Raw genomic sequence first — 17,623 nt, forward strand, 5'->3', positions numbered from 1 at the left:
TATGTCTTTACAACAACGTAAAGTTTATAGTTATTTAATAAACTTAGAATTAGCAAGCAATGAGATTATTGGGCTATTAAACATTTATCACTTGTCCTGGAGGTCCAGGGCCAGGAACTAGTCAGGATTAATATACCTTTGCTACTCTACTCTTCAGGCCTCTTTATGATAGAGGTTGATCAGAAAATTATGATCTTTGCATGATGTATGGGCATCATTATTGCCTGGGATGTGAGTAATTACGCTGAAAATAGGAGTAGGCAGAACTCATGCAGAAAGCAGTTATCACAATCAAAGTGAAAACTTTCCAAACAGGAGACCCCAGGATGCTGCAATCAGCACGGCATTGCTGGGCAGAATGGCTACTGATGGCTGTTGATAGACAATAACAAATGAGAGAGACCACTGGTAGACACCCAAAACAAAGACAAAACTAGGGACAATCTCCAGCCTTCAAGGCCTTTTGCAAGGGCCTCCCACACCATCCTACAGCCTGAAGCTCTCTTTTCCTCGTTGGGACTCCTGCAGTAAGAATTGCCATTCATGCAGAAATAACTTGCATGCTGCCTGCCGACTTCTTTACCAAACTATTACCTGTCTCTGACTTTTAGTTACCTTTTCACAAGTATATGTCTTGTATAGCCAACTGGATTATAGTATCTTTGGGCTAGAAAATTTGCCTACTATTTTTTTCTCTTGCACATAGTGCCTAGCACTTAGTGGCCTCTTTGTGAGTGTCTGTGCATTGAACTTTATACCAGTCACATTTATTAATATGTCCTGGTTCCAGAGGGGTAGAATTAATGCTTGTAGCAGAGTCTACCCATGGGATCCAACTGCTGTTTCCCCCAACAAAATGTTTACCCTCTGAGGTCAATGCAGCTGGTTAAAAATATTTCTTCAGCCTGGAACTCCTTCTCACATGATCATCCAAGTCCTCTTCACTTTAGAACCTTGTCACCTCGAACACAGGAAGTCCAGAAATGTACCATTATCACCTGTGACTTAATAGGCTTCCTTTGTCATCACCCTACTCTGATACAGACATCACTCTTTGTCCAATATGTCCACCAAAAGAAACTGGGGTCATCCTTGCCCTCTTCCTCTGCTTCACCCACTCTGTTACTTAGCACCACTGTCTCTTTCTGAAATGTCTCTGATTCATCATTTCCTCTCCATTCCCAAGCCCTCTGGTCCCTTGGCCTCTCCCACGACAGCCACCTGGCTGGTCTTCCTGACTGGCCTCACATTTCCAGTCTATGTCACTGGTAGCTACATGCCAACCTGGGAAGTATGCCACCTAATAGTTCATTATGTCTCCGTGGAGAACTCACTCCACCTCTCTGCATCTCCACTTTCATATCCGAAAAAGGAAAAAAGGAGGGGGGTATAATTTGATGATCTCTAAACCGCGCTTTGGTATTTTGTTTCTACTTATTGAACTCACCCTTATTAGGTACTTCATTCTGGGCACTTCTGCCCATGTGTCGGCTCATTTGCTTTTCACATGAATCATGTGAGGAGGGTCTTACTATTAGAATCGACGTTTTATAAATGAGGAAACTAAAGCTCAGAGAAGCCTGAGAGTTGCTCACTGGTAAGTGCTGCAGCACAGCTCCAGCCAGCTCTGTTAGTTTTGAAGCCTCCCCTGCCCCATGTGGCCTCCCTGTGACTCCAACCAAGCCCACCTGGTGTCTCCACCAGATGATCTCAGGCACTGTCTGGGGAATGGGAGCTATTTTTTCAGCCCCTCCCCTGCTCTCTATGTCAGTGTGGCAGGGATGAATGTCAGGATAAAACGGAGGGTTCTTCCCTTGCTTTCTGATATCTGGCCATCTTCAGAGAGTGGGAAGAAGCAGGAGATGCAAGCCCACCATCTCCCACCTGGAATATGGCAGCAGTCTCCCAGCCGGCCTCCCTTCTCTGAGCTCATCTCCTCCTATCCATCATCTGCACCAGTGCTGAAGGGATCTTTATGAAATGCAAGTCTCACCCATCTTTCCCCAGCCTATCATTCTGCGTGGCTCCCCACCTCCTTTAAGAGAGAGCCCAAACTCCTGGGTGAGGCTCATTGGCTGCTCCAGGATCTGGTCCCTGGCTAGATATCCTGCCTCATCTTTTTTCTTCTGCTACAGCCACACCAAACTGCCTGTCAATAATGTTCTGTTTCTTGTTTGATAGGCTTCCAGGGATGTGCTCAAGTCTACTAGCTTTAGGTGGGAAGAGGTTAGTCATTAGCAAGCACACCTGAACTATTATGACTGGGCAAGTTGGGGACAGGACAGGAAGGCCTCCCACAAGCAGCCATCCAGATGCATTTGATGGCCTCAGAAAAGGTGCGGTAGCAGAGGCTGGTGCCTGTCTGTTGTCACTGGCTCCATCTGCAGTTACTTGAGGGCACATTAGTGTCTGAACAGGGCAACCGGGCAACTAGCAACTGCTGTCCTGGCCAACACGGTCCTCACCCTGGAAGCAGGGACACTAATGGCATTCCAGCTTGCCACTGGGTGCCAGACGTGCAGACACGTAACCAGCCTTCTCTCCCCACCTTCCTTCTTTCCTGTCTCTTGTAGCCACCACCCCCATCAGATCTTACCCACCCTGGTAGCCGCTCCCCAGTCACCTGGGGTCTCCTTAGCAGGGTGTGATGCTGCTCCCTGAAGGCAGCTTTGTGCCCTGGGGGGTGGGTTCCAGAGAACCATAGCCAGTGGAAATTGCCAGGGCTCAGAGAAGACCCACTCCTCCCTGTCCTGTCTGTATTCATTTGCTAGGGCTGTTACAAAGCACCACCAGCTGTGGAGCTCAAACAACAGAAATGTATTGTCCCACAGTTCTGGAGCCTAGAGGTCCAAAGTCAGTAGAGTTGGTTCCTTCTGGGGGCTAGGAGGGAAGGATCTGTCCCAGGCACCCTCTTTGGCTTGCAGATGGCTGTCTTCAAGTTTCTATGGCGTGTCCCTGTATATGTGCCTATCCCTCGATTTTCCTCTTCATAAGGACATCAGTCATAGGATAAAGGTCCATCCTAATGACCTCATTATAACATGATCACCTCCACAAAGTTCCTGTCTCCAAATAAGGGCACACTCTGAGGCACTGGGATTAGGACTTCGATGTATGAATTTGGTGCAGGAGGGGAATGCAGAACTAGGTTATTAGGAGAGTGAGGAATTCGACCCACAGCACCATCCCAGCCCACACCACTGATCTGTGCTCTAGTCTCTGGTTTGTCTTGATTTGCAGCATCTGCAGCCCTGCGACCCTGTACTTTACCCTAAGAACCAAGCCAGAAATCAGCCGTGGGTTCCAGCATGGGCACTATTGCCGCTAGTGCATTGGCCTTAAACTGTCACTTTACTTCTGAACCTCAATTTGTGAAACCAAAATGGAGGAAATAATTTCTGACTTGCCTATGTCACAGAACTACTTACTGTGAGCATCTAAAAAGAAAGGGAATATGACAGCATCATTAAAAAATAAGTATCCCACAAATATGAAATAATACCACTGTATCACTACATTACTAGTAAGAATGAAGAAATTCTAAGGTTAGAAAACATCCCATCTGCACCTTCTGAAATGGAAGAAAACCCATCCCATTTAAAAAGCCATCCCCTTTTATTCCTCCCAGGAGGAAATCCCACTATGTTCTCTAGGCTTCTCTTTCTATAAGCTACAAGTTTCATTCACTCTACAACCAACCCCCACTAACCTAAAAACATTGTATTACGGTGAAGCCCACTTATTTTCATTCTGACCCGAGTCGAAGGGAACCCTTCGTTGCCCCATATTTTGTAACCAGCCCTTTCGTTAAGTCAGCAGACTTTTTCCTGAGCACTTGCCATGTGTCAGGCACTGTGCTTGGTCCTACGGGCTCAGAGCAGGAGAAGGCACAGTCCTGATGCTTCTGTTGCTCAGAGGCCAGAGACCAGGAGTTCCCAAGGGTGCAACCTTCTCTCCTCCCTAAGAAACATGCCCTGCTCCAATCCATTTTTCCTTGCACAGGCAGTATTCCTAAACTTTCCTTGTTCCTGGGACAGTGCCCTCCACTGCCCCATCTGCAGGTGACTGTGGACTTCTTTGTCCTTTTAACCAGGACCAACTCCTTTCATGGTAATTATTTTTCCATAGCCATCTTTAGAGTATGGTGGTTCTGCCACTGATTAAGCCAAAGACATCACCCCCAAAGCCTACTTGGAAAACACCCCATCATCTTACTGTTCCAAAATGGGCATCTGTGATCTGACTCTCCCATTCATCTCCATGCTATGAGACAAGGAAGGTGACAGTCCGATGGTGGCTGGTCTACCTCAAAAAGAGAGATTCCTGTTCTTTCTGTCATGTTCTATCATCTCTCTCCTGATAACCTAGTTTGGCTTAGTGGAGTCTCCCCAAGCCAAAGCAATTGCCTCCAGCTTCCTCCTGGTTCTCTCTATTGTGAGTACCTTGGACAATATTCACCTTCCCACTTGGGCTTCCAGCCTCTCCTCCCTTCCCCCACTTCACTCCCTGCTGGCACACTTCCTCATGTGAACCAAATGACTTCTAATTTAGCTCTGCAAATCTCTCCAAAGGACATCCCGGATTTTCATATATGGACAACTAGCTAATTCTCACTTCACTCATCCTCCAACCTGCTCGTTCTTGCAAAGATCCCAGTAGCTTCTCCCCACTTCTCTACAAAGGCTCAGTCAGAGAGCCCTCACACTTAATAAATTTCTGCAGTGTGCTTATTAGCGCCTTGTAATGTAGCCGCCTAAATAATTAAGACTAACCCACACGTGTCAAATTAAATGAGCCAAATACATTGAGAAATTGCCTCATTCTCAATTTCTTTTATTAATCAGGTTTTTTAAAACTTCTTTTCCTGCTCATTTGCAAAAATCAAACATAGTCAGTGAGACTCTTAGTTATTATATCATAACCGCTTGCCCACACAGCCTCTCCTCAAGCAGTTGCCCTGGGGGGTGTCCTAGTATGTGGCAGAGGAAAGATTGAGTTCTCTACCCAACTGAGATAATCCAGATTCAACAGATTGCTCACACTCTCTAAATCTGTAGGAGAATTGTTCACCCTTCCATTTGCCTGAGCGTTCAGTGACAGTCCAGTAGACCAGCTGGAACATTGGCCTAAATCCATCCAGCATCTTCTGCCCTTCCTACTCAGTGCTCCCGTGCCTCCCTCCCAGGCTCCTGGATTGAGTTGGGGCTTAGTTCAGGAGCCCAAACTCCTTTTCTTATTAGGAGCCATTGCTGATGTGCTTTAGATGGGCATAAGTAGTCAATGGCAAAAATATAATGGGAATCGTCAGCAATGGTATCATTCTAATGATGAACAATGCGTGTGCAATTATAATGGGCTGGTTAACTCTGCCTGTCGTCAGCGTGTTGAGGTTTCAATACAGTCTCCCTCAAGAGGCTATTGTTCCAGGGAGCTCAGCACCTCCTCGCAGCTTGTACTTCCGCTGGCCCCCTCCTGGCAGGCTGCATTCCTGCCTCTTGAAGGTGGTTGTCAGAAAGAATCCACAAATACAGTAAGTAAACATCAAAGGGGCTTTGATCCACGAGGCCCGCGACAGAGCAGGAGCCCCTGAAGAAAGGGCCAAGGCCTTGAATGAGGGAACTTAACATCGTCAATTTGGGCGCCTAAGATGTAAGGCCGTTTGAAGTGAGGGCGGTTTGGCTGAGCCTTCAGACACCAGTGTGGAGGGGAAGGAAGAGAAGTGAGTGCCTTTGGAAATGGTGCCCTCAGATCTGCTTCTCTGCTCTTTACTGATAGTCAATAAACCCCTTTAAAGAATCAGGAGATCAAAGCCAGCGACCTCCCTGGGCCATGGCGTTCTGCCACCTCCTGCCATGCTTTGTTTTTCTCTAGGGCAGGAGCCCCTGAGCTTGACTTATCTGTGTCTCATGGGCCCTGCACTCCCTTTCATCCTGCTACGCTTGGCGGGTGGACCTGGGCTGCAGACGGTGGATGGAGAAGGAGAAAGAGGAATGACCCGCTCTGTCTATCCTCTCAAGCCTGGACAGTGACTGGCTGGGTTCAGAGAGACAGTCGGTGTCATGGGAGAAGGTGCTGTGATGCATCACTCATTGGGACCCTCTTTCTCTGAAATACCAAAGGAAGGAGCAGGCAGGAGCCCAGAAATCCTGGCAAGGGCCGGGTAGAGCTGCAGTCACATTCCCTCTTCTAGAAACCAAATTCCTTATCTATTTACCAAGTTTGTGGCAGCTATCACATTTGTATGACTTGTATGCTACAAGGTGGGGTGGGGGTCTAATACAATCATGGGAAGTCATTTAACATAGTTGAACCTCAGTGTTCCCATCTGCATAATATCAGTTGAGTGGCCCACCTGCCCACTTCAGGGGGTTGTTTGGGGGTAGAGGGGGTCAAAAAAAATGAGTGGGCCATTGCTTCAGAACCCATAAAGTGCTTAAGACAAATCAGGATAAAAGCACAAATACCAGAGAGGAAAGCTTGCCTTCTTGTAAGGCAGATGGACTCCAATTTAATGCTCACACACACAGTGGACACTATTTACAGAATACTGTGCAAATAAAAAAAAAATTGTCTCTTGCATTTGCTATCTGGAATTGTTATTCCATCTTGTTTTTCCAATTGGGTCAAAGCCCTGTGGAGTCTGTGTCTCTCAGCTATCTCGACCCCTGTGCTCTAAGTCTACACTTCATAAGTGCTTGATGATGGTGCTAAATTGGGCCTTGATATAGGAAGGCACAGGATTCTCTAGCACCAGAAATGCACCCTCTCTAAAAGGTAGAAAGAGCTCTTCTGCCTATACCTTAACTTCTCTGTCACCTCGCTGCCCTAAACTCACACAATCACTTCTTCATCCTCCTGAGTCACCCACTGTGTCCGGTTGCACTATTCCATCCTAGACACCACTGGATAGATTTCACATCACCCTGGCAGGTCTGGCCACAGTCCCAAGTTGATGTGAGCATAGTCCCCAAGCCTGAGATACAAAGGCCCTCAACAACCCAGAGTTATGGTTATGAGCATGGACTCAGAGCCAGCCTGCCTAGGTTCAAAGCTCTTGCTTTACCACCTGCTAGCTCTTTCATCCAATGCCACTAACTTCATATATCTGTAAATGGGGATGATAGAAAATGGGGAAACAGGGTTGTTATGAAAAATCAAAATGAAGAATTGCTGGCTTAAAATTATGCCTGGAACCTAATAAGTTCCATCTAAATGTTGGCTAAACAAAAAAAGCACCTCTGTTTATAAGAGCAACAAGCTCCACAGGCCCCTGCAGAGGGGCCTCTCCTAATGCCTGACCTGTTCCCATTCCCAACTCACCTACCTGTGCTTCTCTTCCAGAGCTGGGCCTCCAGAAGAGAGGATGCTGTCTGGTGCTGGGCTACATGGCCAAGGACAAGTTTCGGAGAATGAATGAAGGTCAGTGAGAACCTCCCCATCGTCCCAGGGGTAATCTGGAGGGAGGAAGTTATCCCCTACAGCCACAGGACAGAGGAACAAGGAATAAGACCTGGGACCTCTCTGAACAGGACAGTGGGAAGACCAGTTTGGTTTCCACAACGTCATTTGTACAATAATGTGGGGAAGCATAGTGAATGCCTAAAACACAGGATACTTATTCAGGAGCATTGTCTTTATGCAATCTTCCCTTCTCCCTTTGTGTCCCCTACTTCTCTTCCTCTCTCTTCCCTACCATTTCTTCCTCACCCCACCCCACAGCCAGCCCAATTAAATCTGCTCCTATTCTCATTTCTAATCCAGACCTCTCTACCTGCCTCCTCCATCACTCATGTTTCTTGAATGCCTGTTGAATAAACAGCACTATACAGGCACTTAGGAGAATACTAAAGAAGAATAAGGCAATGTCTTTATTCCCAAAGAAGTTACCCTTGGAAACCTGCCCCTTTTCCCAACTCTACTGACCCTACTTCTCACTCTTACTCACAGGCCATTCTGTCTTCCTCTTGCACTGGCTTCATTGGGTCACTGAAGGCTTAAGAAATGTATTGACATTGGCATGGAGGCTGGGAGAAGGAGTGCTGTCACTTACGGGTCTGCTGTAATAAAGAACCAATCCTCTCCATCCCTAGCCATCTGTCTCCATGCAGCTAGTAACCCTCTCCATCAGATGCCACAGACTGTTTGTGAGGATTCAAAAGTAGGTAAACAGTGGCTGGGGATGCCATTTATTCATTAAAGTCAGACAAATGAAGCCTTGGATCCCACCAGCCATGCTTGCCGTGAGCTGGACCCCTCCCCTTCCAGGGCCCGGGGCCCGTGTCTCCTCATTCCCACTTCCAGTGTGAAGGAGGTAGCTCCTTTCTACCATCTCTATCCCCAGAGCATGACCATAGCATAGTCTCAGTGCCCTCTTTCCAAGCTCCTCAACCGTCTCTCCTCCCAACCCCGACCACAACACCCACATCCCTATGCGCTCCCCATGCCTGAGACTTTGCCAGCTGTGGGCCTGTTTCCAGCACCCATCATGGTGACAATCTGACAAGAGTTAGGCCAACAAAATTAAGCACAGGAAGTGATAACCTTCCCCATTTGCTGCCTGCCTGAAAGAAGCCAACAGCATCAAAAAGCTACTTCCCATTTGTAGGAACCCCATGACTGAGTACAGCCAGAGTTGGGGGCCGCATTTTCTGTGTCCTGCCAGTCAGTTGCCTTTACTGACTTTTCTCTTTCTCAGCCTCCCCTTCCCTCCCCAACACCACTGCCTTGACAAGACTGCTGGGCAGTCACTTCTAATTTGTGGGAACGGACAGCGTGCCTCTGTCCGTGGTGCTGAATAGACATGTTCTCTTGCTGGCAAAGCTCATTAGAGAAACTCGAAAGAGGTTTGTGGGGACTGGGGAAGCCAAAAAAGTCAGGAGCTGGGCTGGATTTGAAACCCAAAGCTCCAGGTGTCTGACCTCAGCTTCTGGATGGCTGAGGAGATGAGGGGATGGGATGCAAGCTGAGCCAACGTGTGTGATGAGTTAGAAATCTCAACTAACAACTCAGACAGGGTAGGAGGAGGGTGAGGCAGTGGGGCAGAGGAGAGACACACAGGTGGGTCAGCTTTGGCTCTGGCGGGCTGGAAGGCAGAGGTGAAGGAGAGGGAGGGCCCTGGAGGGAGGAGGCTCCTCTGCTTCCACTCCAGCCAGCCTTGCGGCCCTAAGGACCACATTATACGTTTCTCTCCCTCTGAAGCTCATGCCCCCGAACTCCAGCATGTCTGCAGATAAGAAAGGGCATCAGAAAGCACATGAAGCTGTTTTATATTTATAATTATCTCATACCAATACTCAAAATAATTATAATTTCCACATATTAATAATTAAAATGGAATAGCAACCATGACATAGATCAAGAAATAGAAATCGCTGTCCATGCTATACGACACACCTTGGTATAAATTGACCAATTGGTAAAATAGTGAAAAACAATTATTTTTCTCCCAGTTGCTAGGATTAGTAAGATATTAGAACAATTAGCTTCTTCTTCCCTTAAAGATAAGTTGGTGATCATTATATTTCCCATTTAGAATAAATATAAAAGACCTACTTGTGCTGTATTAAAGCATATTTGTTCTGTTTAACAGTGTCTAATAGGGTGCCTGTCACCCAGGGAGAAGTGCTTCCCTATTTTATTTGTTTTCCTGTTAATTTGGTGTCCTTTTATTTTCTTCTCTCTCCACTCCTCCCTCCTCACTACATTCCAAAAAATAACAGCTTGAGAAGGAGTGAGAGGAAAATAATGAATGAACAGGAGATTTATAGATCTGGGGTTTATCACAAGTTAGAGTAATCGCAATTGGTGCCATTGAACTACACAAAGCAATAAAAAGAAAATGCTATTCAAAGATCATTTAAGGAGGCATGTGATAGTCAATGAGAGGTTTGCTCCATTTGGGAGTGCTTAATAGCTTCACGGATAGAATCTGCAGTCTTTGCAGGAATGGAGATGGTTGGTAATATATGGAGAGTGTATGTGTGGGTGTGCGTGTGTGTTCTCTACTGTGTGGACTCAACACAGCTGAGCCATCAAAAGGAGATATGAGCAAAAATCAACAAAGGGCAGGCAAGAAAGGAGGAAGTAAAGACAGACTAGCCATAACAACATCACATTTGTTTGAGATCATTGTCTTCCTGTGATTAAACACATGTGCTTTATATAGGAACTGCTGATGAGTGGTCATTCAGTTATTCATCAAACATTTATTGAATACCATAAAAATAATACCAATTTCTCACAAGTGCCAGACATTGTTCTAAGCACTGGAGCTATAAAAGTAAGACACAAGCCAGGCACAATGGCTCATGCCTGTAATCCCAGCACTCTGAGAGGCCAAGGCAGGCAGATCACTTGAGGTCAGGAGTTCAAGACCAGCCTGGCCAACACGGTGAAACCCCATCTCTACTAAAAACACACACACACACACACACACACACACAAAATCAGCCAGGCATGGTGGTGCACACCTGTAGTCCCAGTTACTCAGGAAGCTGAGGCAGGAGAATTGCTTGAACACAGGAGGCAGAGGCCACAGTGAGCCAAGATCCTGCCATTGCACCCCAGCCTGGGTAACAGAGTGAGGCTCCATCTAAAAAAAAATAGAACAAGAAGAAGAAGAAGAAGAAGAAGAAGAAGAAGAAGAAGAAGAAGAAGAAGAAGAAGAAGAAGAAGAAGAAGAAGAAGAAGAAGAGGAGGAGGAGGAGGAGGAGGAGGAGGAGGAGGAGGAGGAGGAGGAGGAGGAGGAGGAGGAGGAGGAAGGAGAAGAAGAAGAAGGAGGAGGAGGAGGAGGAGAAGAGTAGTATGACACATTTCCTGCCCTCAAAGAGCTCACAGTAAAAATACATCTCAGTGTGTGTCACCTCCACAAAGAGATCCTGCCTTCCACCTACCTAAATTACACAGACACCCCTCTCCCTGCACCCTGTGCTCATCACAGCAGCCGGTGTGTGTATCGAGTGGCAGCTATTATCATGTGTGATTATTTATTGGACTGTTTCCTCATGTGCTGTCAGTCCCACCTAGAGAATCAGCTGGAGGAGGGCAAAGACTCCTGTTCCTTCCTCTCCTCTCCCTGGGCCTTCGCCCAGTGTCTTGCACATAGGGAGTAGTCGCTCAACTTTCATTTAGGTAATTAACTAGGGCCCTGAGTGACAATGGAGGAAAGTACGAAGTCCCCCGCAGGTGTCAGGTAGGTCTTGAAAAGGAGGACCTCAGACAGAGCAGACAAATGTGGAACGCTCCACAAAACAGTCTCCCTGTTCTAGGTGATTCCTAGAGTCTACCTTGGTGCTCACTCTCAGGCTTTCTTCCAGTTCCAGTGCTACAGCCCCTTCCTGGGAGGCAGGGTCCAGGCAAGCCTCGGAAGGAGGGCTGGGTGAGGAGGCCTTCCCCAGGGGCAGTTACTCTTCTTTCTCTACCAGCTGTCCTTCCTAACCCCACCTACTGCCAGCCCATGCTCTTAGGGCATCTTTAAGTAGATCCAGCCTGCTCTCACTGGTTCCTCAGCCACATCTCCAACACACACATGAGCATGCACACACACATGCACACACTTGCATGCACATACATGCACACATGCATGCACACACCTGCACACATGTATACACATGCACACATACACCCACATGTGTGCACACATGCACACACACACCCACATGTGTGCACACATGCACACACCCTTCACCTCCCCTTACTGGCCCTCCCCCTTTACGGTGTTTCCCTCCTGGAGATCCAGACCACTCACCTTCTCACAGCACATGGCTTCCCCAGACCCGATCCTATTCCCAGGCCAAGTAGAAAGCTGTCACATGTATCAGGAAAGGGGCTCTGCCTGTCTCAGAGAGTTCAGACCTCCTCTGTTAGAACTGTCAGGAACCCTAGAGATTACAGTGCAACCCAATAACTCAGCATGGCCCAAGAGCATGCAGCAACTTGCCCGGGGCCCATGGGAGGTGGCTGGAAGAGCCAGGACCACAGCCCAGGGCTCCAGACACACAGGGGTCTTGGAATTCAGGAAGAGGAGGCTGAGACCATGAGCAGAGGGGAAGCCTCTAACACTTTAGCTTGGTTTCATTTTTCAGGGTGGTTGGAAAGAGAGGAAGTGGCAAGGCAGGGAGAAGAGAGGGCAGAACACAGGGAAAACTTGAGTTGACATGCAGAAAATCAGGGAAGACCTGGAGTGAGGGACACAGACAGAGGAGACCATTCCTAGGGAATGAGAAAAGCTGGCAGGCCACAGGACTCCTGAGAAGGGAAATGAGGAAGAGGATGTTTAAAGGAGGGAAGAAGCAGAGGCACCCAAGTTTTGACCTCGCCTTCAGCCATCCCCCTGGGGCCAAGGGGGGCCTGCACAGGAGGGTTCTTCTCCCTCACACTGGTGCCCTCTCGGGCTGCCCATCAGGGTGGGTGTCGGTTTCCCTGGACTTTCAGCATTGCAATGATGGCTGCTTCAAGAGAGCAAAGGAGAGCAGAAATGCCTCTGGGCGCTGTCCCTTTCATCTTTCAGGGCGAAACACTTGTGAGTGATTAGCAAAGGCAGCTTCTGCTTGCTGGAGACCTCCAGCCCTCTGTGGGAAGAACTGGCGCACCCAGGAAGGGGAATGCTGGTTCCATAAATAACTAGCAGCCTCTTGTGTGGCCCACAGCTCCTGAACAGCATCACGGTCCCAGTCCAGGCTCTGTGCGCAATTGCCCCTCACCAGCAGCACCTGTCCTCACCTCCAAGCCTTACAGGGGAGTCAGAGCCCTGGGAGGTTGGGAATCTGGCTTCTTCAACAGCTCTAAAATTCTTTATGATGGCGTGAGAGCCTGTTCTTTCTGCACCCTTGTACACTAATTTTTTTAAAAAATGAGTCTAAAGCATCTACTGTTTCCTGCCTATAGAAAGAGAGGTGCCACTCAGCTGGGATGTGTAGTGGGAGGAGGACCTAAGAGTGAGGAGCAGGCTGTGTGAGCTTGGACAAGTCCCTAGACACTCAGATCTCAACCTTCTCATATGCAAAATGGAATCATGTTGCATAAGATGACCTGTATGTCTCTAAAATGTGATGATTCGAAAATCTATCTTGGCTCTCAACACCCAGTCCACACCCTGTTCTCACAGCCCATCCCAGAATTTTAAATGTCTTGGTCACCAAAGGAACCAGTAGAAAAAAGTCAATGGACTGGCTTTCCTTGGCAGCCTCTGAAGGTGGATCCGTGTTTCTTTCTCCCATCTGTCACTAAGGGTGAACTCAGGTCATATCAGCTGTACGCTGGGTGGCAGGGCAAGAGTCTGGCAGGCCTGCAGGATGAGCTGTGCTTTTTTCAGGGCAGAGGGGAAGCAGGAGGCCAGGGTCCTTGGCCTAGGGACCTGACCCAGGGGTGAGCGGGCTTCCCTGCTGCCGGCAGCTCTTCTCACTCTGTTGCGGCCGTACAGCCTGGCTGACGCTAAGGGCCGCAGTCATTTTCCTGAGCCCATTCCTCCACTGCCTGCCGAGCCCCCGGGATGTTGGCTAATACCGTCATTTTGTTAGTTGGGGCTTTGGGGTGCATTTTTTTCTAACTCCATTTTTCTTACTGATGTGTTTTCTTCCACTGGGGCTGCAGAGCCCGTTATTTGTATAACGTCCCTGTTTATTATTTATGGCAAGACTCAGATTTCCAGGGCACTTTATGATTGTTATTTAATTCGCTTGGTGTCTTGGAACAAGAGACCTGCCGTTTCCACTCTCCAGCCAGGATCTGAGGGAACATTCCAAAGCTTTTTCTCAGCCCATTCCTCCAGCCACTTTTCCTACCAGGAGTCCTGCCTCTCTTAGATGGATGCCTATGCTACAGACCCTGCCAAGTTCCTTTTTTTTTTTTTTTTCTTACTGAAACAAGGCTTCATTCTGCTAGAGTACAGTGGCACCATCATGGGTCACTACAGCCTCCAATTCCTAAGCTCAAGCAATCATCTCATCCCAGCCTCCCAAGTAACTGGAAGAACAAGCATGCACCACCAGGCCCAGCTAATTTTTTAAATTTTTATAGAGACAGTGCCTCACTATGTTGCCCAGACTGGTCTCAAACCCCTGGCCTCAAGCAATCCTCCCACCTGGGCCTCCCAAAATGCTAGGATTACAGACATGAGCCACTGCACCCAGCCAAAGTTCCTTTTTAAACTTCCCTTTCTCTCACACTCATACCCAATCCTCACCAAGTCCTACGGATGTTATTTCCTGAGTGCCTCCTATACCCTCCCTCCTCTCTCCATCTCGTGCCACCAACCTAGTCCCTGTCCCCAGCCTCTCTCCCCTGGACTGCATCAGGGCTCTCCTAACTGGCTCCTTGCATCTGTCATGCCCAATCCCCATGCCCAGGTCGTTGTCCACACTTCAGTCAGAGCAGTGTTTCAAAATGCAAACTGGACCATGTCATGTTCTTTTTGAAAATATTTTAATGGCTTTTAAAAATATATATTCAAGTCTGGGCACAGTGGCTCATGTCTATAACCCCAGCACTTTGAAAGGCTGAGGCAGGTGGATCGCCTGAGGTCAGGAGTTCAAGACCAGCCTGGCCTACATAGCGAAACCACACCTCTACTAAAAATACAAAATATTAGCTGGGCATGGTGGCATGCACCTGTAATCCCAACTACTTGGGAGGCCGAGATAGGAGAATCGCCTGAACCTGGGAGGCAGAGGTTGCAGTGAGCTGAGACCTTGCCACTGCACTCCAGCCTGGGTGGCAGAGGAAGACTCCGTCTCAAAAAAAAAAAAAAAAAATACTCAAATTGTTAGCATGTTCTACAAGGTGCCATGTGATCTGGTTCGTACCTACAACTGACCTTATCCTACCCCTTAAACACCCTGTGCTCCAGGCCTATGGGCCTTCCTGCTGCTCCTCAAGCAGGGCCCCTGTCATAGGGCCTGTGTCCACCCTGCTCCCTCCTCTTGGGGTGCTTGCCACACTCACCCCATCCCCAAACCCTTCATGTGGTAATTCCCACTCATCCTTCAAATCACAGCTCAAGTCACTGCTCCAGTGACGCCTCCTCTGACCCACCCCTCCTCAGTCAAGATCCAGTTCCTGTGTTACATGGTCCTGTAGAACAAGATCCTTCCTTTCAGAGCTCTGAGCTCAGTTTGTACATACACATTCATACTGCAATTATTTACTAATGAGATGGGATAATTCCCTTGACCTTGACCCTCTTTGTGGGTGGGAACTGGAGTGGCTCCTTTCACTCAGCCTACCTCTGACCACTCCTTGAGAGAGGGAGCGTGTGAGCAAGTGAGTGCAGGAACCAGAGGGAATGAATGCTGGAACTGGCCAGTGGCTCCTCTCTGGCAGGAGCAGGCTCTGTGTGGCCCCACAGCAGTGTCCAAGCTCCTGCCCTCTCGGCATCCAGGTTCTTGTCCAGCGTCAGGAAGAATCAGGTCACATGAACGGATTGAAGGGTAGTGTATGCAGAGGAATTTGTTGGGCGATGAAAGGAGCTCTTGGCAGAATGGCGAGTTGGAAAGGGGATGGTGCAGGAAGAAGGCGATCGTTCCCTGACACTGCACTGTCTGAAGTTAGCCTCGTCTATCCATAGTCTCCGATGCCCAGTTGCTGCCCTGCTCACCACTCAGCCGCTTGTATCCCCGATGCTCAGCTGCTTGTGTTACTCTGCCAGCTGAAGTCTTTTTATGGGCACAGGATAGGGATGTGGCAGGCCAAACAAGCAACATTTGGGAGAAAAATTGAGTCACCTGTTTTCACTAAGGGCTGCAGTTCCAGGCTTGGGGGGGGGGGGGGGGGGTTGGCTGGGAGCCCAGCTGTTCCGTATCAGTAACACCTGTCTCCCCTACCAGTCAGTTGTCTCTGTTTGGTCTCCATTAGACCCAAGGAGCCCAGCACAGTGTTTGAATAGAGTAGACGTTGACAGCAAAGTGACGACAGTGACCTTCTCTGCCCCTAGTCAGTAGCTCCAAGATGCTGGGACTGGATAATTTGACAATCATAGACTTTTAAAAGAAACATTGGCAGTCACCTGGAGAGGAGAAAACCGAGACTCAGGAAAGGGATGTGATTCATCCAAAGTAACACAGGCAGAGGGCAATTGTCTTGGTCCCCAGAAAGTTTACCTCCACGTGGGGAGATTCAATATACTTCTGTGGAGCATCTCCTGGGGCTTATGGCAAACGCCTCTGAGCACCTCCCAGCAACAACTGCCAGGACTTCGGACTAGAGAATTTCCACCTGAGGGCATTTAGTCCCTTGCTATGAAATGTTAGCTGTCTTGGAAGGTGGGTGCACAGGACCCACCTGAAATACTCATCCTGTCTTTGGTGATGTCAGAGAAACATTCTAATGGGGACAGCAGTGCCCCGAAGAGTACATAAAATGGAAATGGTTTCTAGAGGATCAAGCTGCCTGTGGAATTCAAGGACAAGACACTCTCAGGCAGGGAGTTTCTTCTCCCCAGAACTGACTCTGGAGCTGTGTGAGGTGCTGCTGGATTCGATCGACACACGGACAGTGCATTAAGAAGAGCTCTTGATTGACTCAGGAGCTGTTTGGTTGACAGACAGCAGCTCCAATGTGAATGGACACCAGCCTGTTTTGAAGGTTACTACTTTGATCCGAGAAGGTAAAAACAGGTCTGTATATGAACTGAATTGCATGCTGTTTGCCTAATAGTGATGGAAAAAATGAACAATGGTAGAAGCCTCTGTGTTTAGGTTTTACTGAATCATGGGCAGTGACCAATGGCCTGGCCATGTGGCCAGGCAGAAGGGCAATGGAAACCTGACCTATTAATGGGATGCCCATGTGAAGCACAGCCCTGTGGAAATCTGAGGGGTGCATTAAAGCTGAACAAGTCAGTTCCCATCAGAAGAATTCCCTTCGAGGTTCAGAAGGTGACGGGAATTGACACGCAGCCCCAGGTTCTCCCTTGAGGTGGCCACCAGAGCTCATGAAATGGGTACATATGGAGGCACGGCAGCAGTGTAGAGATGGGCTGAATCTAGACATGTTGCCTTTGCACCCTCTCAGGCACATAATTCCAGCAAGAGCTATTCTATCTGCCAGCAAGACAGACAGAGACTGCCAGTGGCTATGTGGAAGATTCCCTGGTGGGAAGGCTCTAAACACAGCTGGCAAGTGAGACTGATGCTGGGGGTCTACAAGTGGGTCTTGTCTAGAATAGACACTGACCTGACTCTGGAGTGGGTTTTCCTTACTCAGTAGAAGATAGAAGTGCTCAGAGTGTCATTAAAAAAAAAAAAAAAAAAAAAAAAAAAAAAAAAAAAAAAAAACAGAACAGAAGATATTGTATGCATTTGGACAGTTGACCATCATTTCTTCAGACCAAGGGACACACTGTAAGCCCATAACATCCAGCAATGGACAGAGAGATCTCCTTAGAGTAAGAATTTGGTAGAGAAATACAACAGGCAATTGAAACATTGGTTGCCTAAAATGGGGAGACAAAAGCATGAAGGGCTGGCTTGCACGCCTTCACGAGTGTGTGCTCACATGCACCATGAGTGGTACTAGTGTCTCCACTAGATTTTCCCTCTGTTTTTCTGGCTGATCTGGGGAAGAGGAGGTGGGAAGGATGCTAGATAACTATGCAATTCTTGCCAAGGAAGGAGTGCACTGGTATAAT

At 48.2% G+C, this 17,623-nt stretch overlaps 1 protein-coding gene across 2 annotated transcripts in view; it reads left to right on the forward strand.

Moving 5' to 3' along the window:
* Positions 1-17,623, forward strand: part of KIRREL3 (kirre like nephrin family adhesion molecule 3) — a 566,546-nt gene that overhangs the window by 427,463 nt on the left and 121,460 nt on the right. For both annotated transcript variants that reach the window (XM_010353021.2, XM_010353020.2), the window contains exon 2: positions 7,342-7,419. In XM_010353021.2, the coding sequence (XP_010351323.1) occupies positions 7,342-7,419 (78 nt within the window). The remainder of the gene's footprint in view (positions 1-7,341; positions 7,420-17,623) is intronic.

The sequence above is a fragment of the Rhinopithecus roxellana genome, chromosome 15 (assembly GCF_007565055.1).
Source record: "Rhinopithecus roxellana isolate Shanxi Qingling chromosome 15, ASM756505v1, whole genome shotgun sequence".
Lineage (NCBI taxonomy): Eukaryota > Metazoa > Chordata > Mammalia > Primates > Cercopithecidae > Rhinopithecus > Rhinopithecus roxellana.